We start from the raw sequence: 2,500 nt of genomic DNA, 5'->3' as shown, positions 1-2,500 counted from the left end.
ATGGTGGTCCTTGGAACATTGGACAGTGGGAATGGTGGTCCTTTGACGTTGGACAGTGGGTATGGTGGTCCTTGGAACATTGGACAGGGAATGGTGGTCCTTGGAACGTTGGACAGTGGGAATGGTGGTCCTTGGAACATTGGACAGTGGGAATGGTGGTCCTTGGAACATTGGACAGTGGATATGGTGGTCCTTGGAACATTGGACAGTGGGTATGGTGGTCCTTGGAACATTGGACAGTGGATATGGTGGTCCTTGGAACATTGGACAGTGGGTATGGTGGTCCTTGGAACATTGGACAGTGGGAATGATGGTCCTTGGAACGTTGGACAGTGGGAATGGTGGTCCTTGGAACATTGGACAGTGGGCATGGTGGTCATTGGACGTTGGACAGTGGGAATGGTGGTCCTTGGAATGTTGGACAGTGGATATGGTGGTCCTTGGAACATTGGACAGTGGGAATGGTGGTCCTTGGAACATTGGACAGTGGGAATGGTGGTCCTTGGAACATTGGACAGTGGGAATGGTGGTCCTTGGAACATTGGACAGTGGGTATTGTGGTCCTTGGAACATTGGACAGTGGGTATGGTGGTCCTTGGAACATTGGACAGTGGGAATGGTGGTCCTTGGAACATTGGACAGTGGGTACGGTGTAGCGATGTGGCCGGTATGATGTGCGGTACGTTAACATCCGCTCTCCGTCTTTCCCCTACAGGGAGAGCTTGGATCCGCCGGACCCAGAGGAGAGGACGGTCCTGAGGGCCCCAAGGGTCGCTCGGGTCTCCTTGGAGATTCTGGTCCACTCGGTCCCAACGGAGAGAAGGTAAGATCCTGAACCCCCTATAGATAACTAACTGCCTGGTTATGAGACACTGGTAGATCTGACACACGGTACACGATACATGAATGACCCTTTGACCCTTTGAAAACGGACCCCAGACATAATGGTGACCTTTGCCACCAAGGAAGGATTTTCCTTTCTCCTGTTTATGCTGTTTAACTTTAATAATAATATTGCAGACTTCAAATAAGATAAGATAAGATATTCCTGTATTGATCCCCTTGGGGAAATTCAGGCGTCGTATAGCAGCATAGGGGAGGGGGGGAGGGGAGGTACAGGTAGCGGCAGGGTGATAGTAGAAAAGACATACATTTAAATGATAGTACAGATACAAGTAAGCAGTGTAAACTATATAATTAACTCTGAATATAAGAATATGAGCAAGTAAACAGTGTAATTAAAGGTGCAGATGAGGGTCTGTATGCCGTATCAGTTATATTATAGGTGGCAATCTGAATATATATATATGAGTAAGTAATGTATACAGTATACACAGGTGTATTATATTATAAATATTCATTATTTCACAAGAAAATAAAAACATATAATATCAACGACTAGAAATGTGCTAATGTATTTGTATATCTTTTCACATCCTGTGACCCCCTTAGGGGTCCCAAGCCCCAGGTTGAGAACCACCGCCCTAAAATCAAATCAGTACAGGGCTTTTTCTCTCAATATATTTCCACATTCATTGGGATTATGAATAATTTAGTTTAGCTCATCTAGGGATTTAGAATCTTAGAATCTGGGACATTTAAAGAAACCGGTTCCCTCCTTCCAGTTTCCTGTTCACAACACCAAGTCAAATTGAGTCAAATGGATATTGAAACAAAATAGAGTCACTCATTCGACAATACAATAATGGACTGAGAGAGAGAGAGAGAAAGACCTGAATATTTAAAGCAGAAAACAACATTATTAATGTGTGCAGATGGGCTTTGACGATGTGTTTGGGGTTTTCTCATTCGCAGGGTAAACTTGGTGTTCCTGGCTTGCCTGGGTACCCAGGAAGACAAGGACCAAAGGTAAGTTTCCACTTCCTGTTTGTACATGGACGCTTTCAGCTCATTTCATCACGATAGCTACGAATCGTAAAAAAATTCCTTGTATTTGTTCCTTGACATGTATCGATTAGATTCTAGATTATATCGCTTTCCATACATGCGTGTGTGTATGCACGTGTCTATGTCCGTACCAGGCTACGTTCACTCGTGTGCCTGCTTGTGTGGCATGTGGAAATAACATACAACATTTATAAAGAAAGAAATATGATAATAAAAAACACTTCATGTAATTCCAACAGTCATTAACACACATTTGTGCACGCAGCGTGTGTTATTTCGACACGTGTGGGTTTCGACAGTGGGCACAAAGGCAACTTATTCAAAACCCTCACTAGTCCACCCCTCTGATTGCTCTTTGACTGCCCGGCGCCCCTTGCCAGTCGTTAGCCATGTTTGAAGCCGCCTGATCAAAGGCGGCGTGGGCTTTAAGCATGCCTTTTGTTGTGAGCCGCCCTCTCTCTCTCTCTCTCTCTCTCTCTCTCTCTCTGCACAGTGTATTAATCACTGCCGCATCCTCATTTTCAACTCCTACTGTCTTTGATAAACCGCTGGGAACGGAGATATGAACCGAGGATGTAATAACTGAAGCATG

At 44.8% G+C, this 2,500-nt stretch overlaps 1 protein-coding gene across 1 annotated transcript in view; it reads left to right on the top strand.

Annotated features, from left to right (window-relative positions):
- col5a1 (procollagen, type V, alpha 1) overlaps positions 1 to 2,500 on the top strand; it is an 89,550-nt gene that overhangs the window by 47,254 nt on the left and 39,796 nt on the right. The window contains 2 exon segments of the mRNA XM_084325180.1: positions 716 to 823; positions 1,816 to 1,869. Coding sequence (XP_084181306.1) covers positions 716 to 823; positions 1,816 to 1,869 — 162 coding nt within the window.

Source organism: Notolepis coatsorum (assembly GCF_963971535.1).
Source record: "Notolepis coatsorum genome assembly, chromosome: 11".
Lineage (NCBI taxonomy): Eukaryota > Metazoa > Chordata > Actinopteri > Aulopiformes > Paralepididae > Notolepis > Notolepis coatsorum.
The sequence above is the reverse complement of the archived record's forward strand: the minus strand, read 5'-3'. Positions and strand labels throughout refer to the sequence as shown.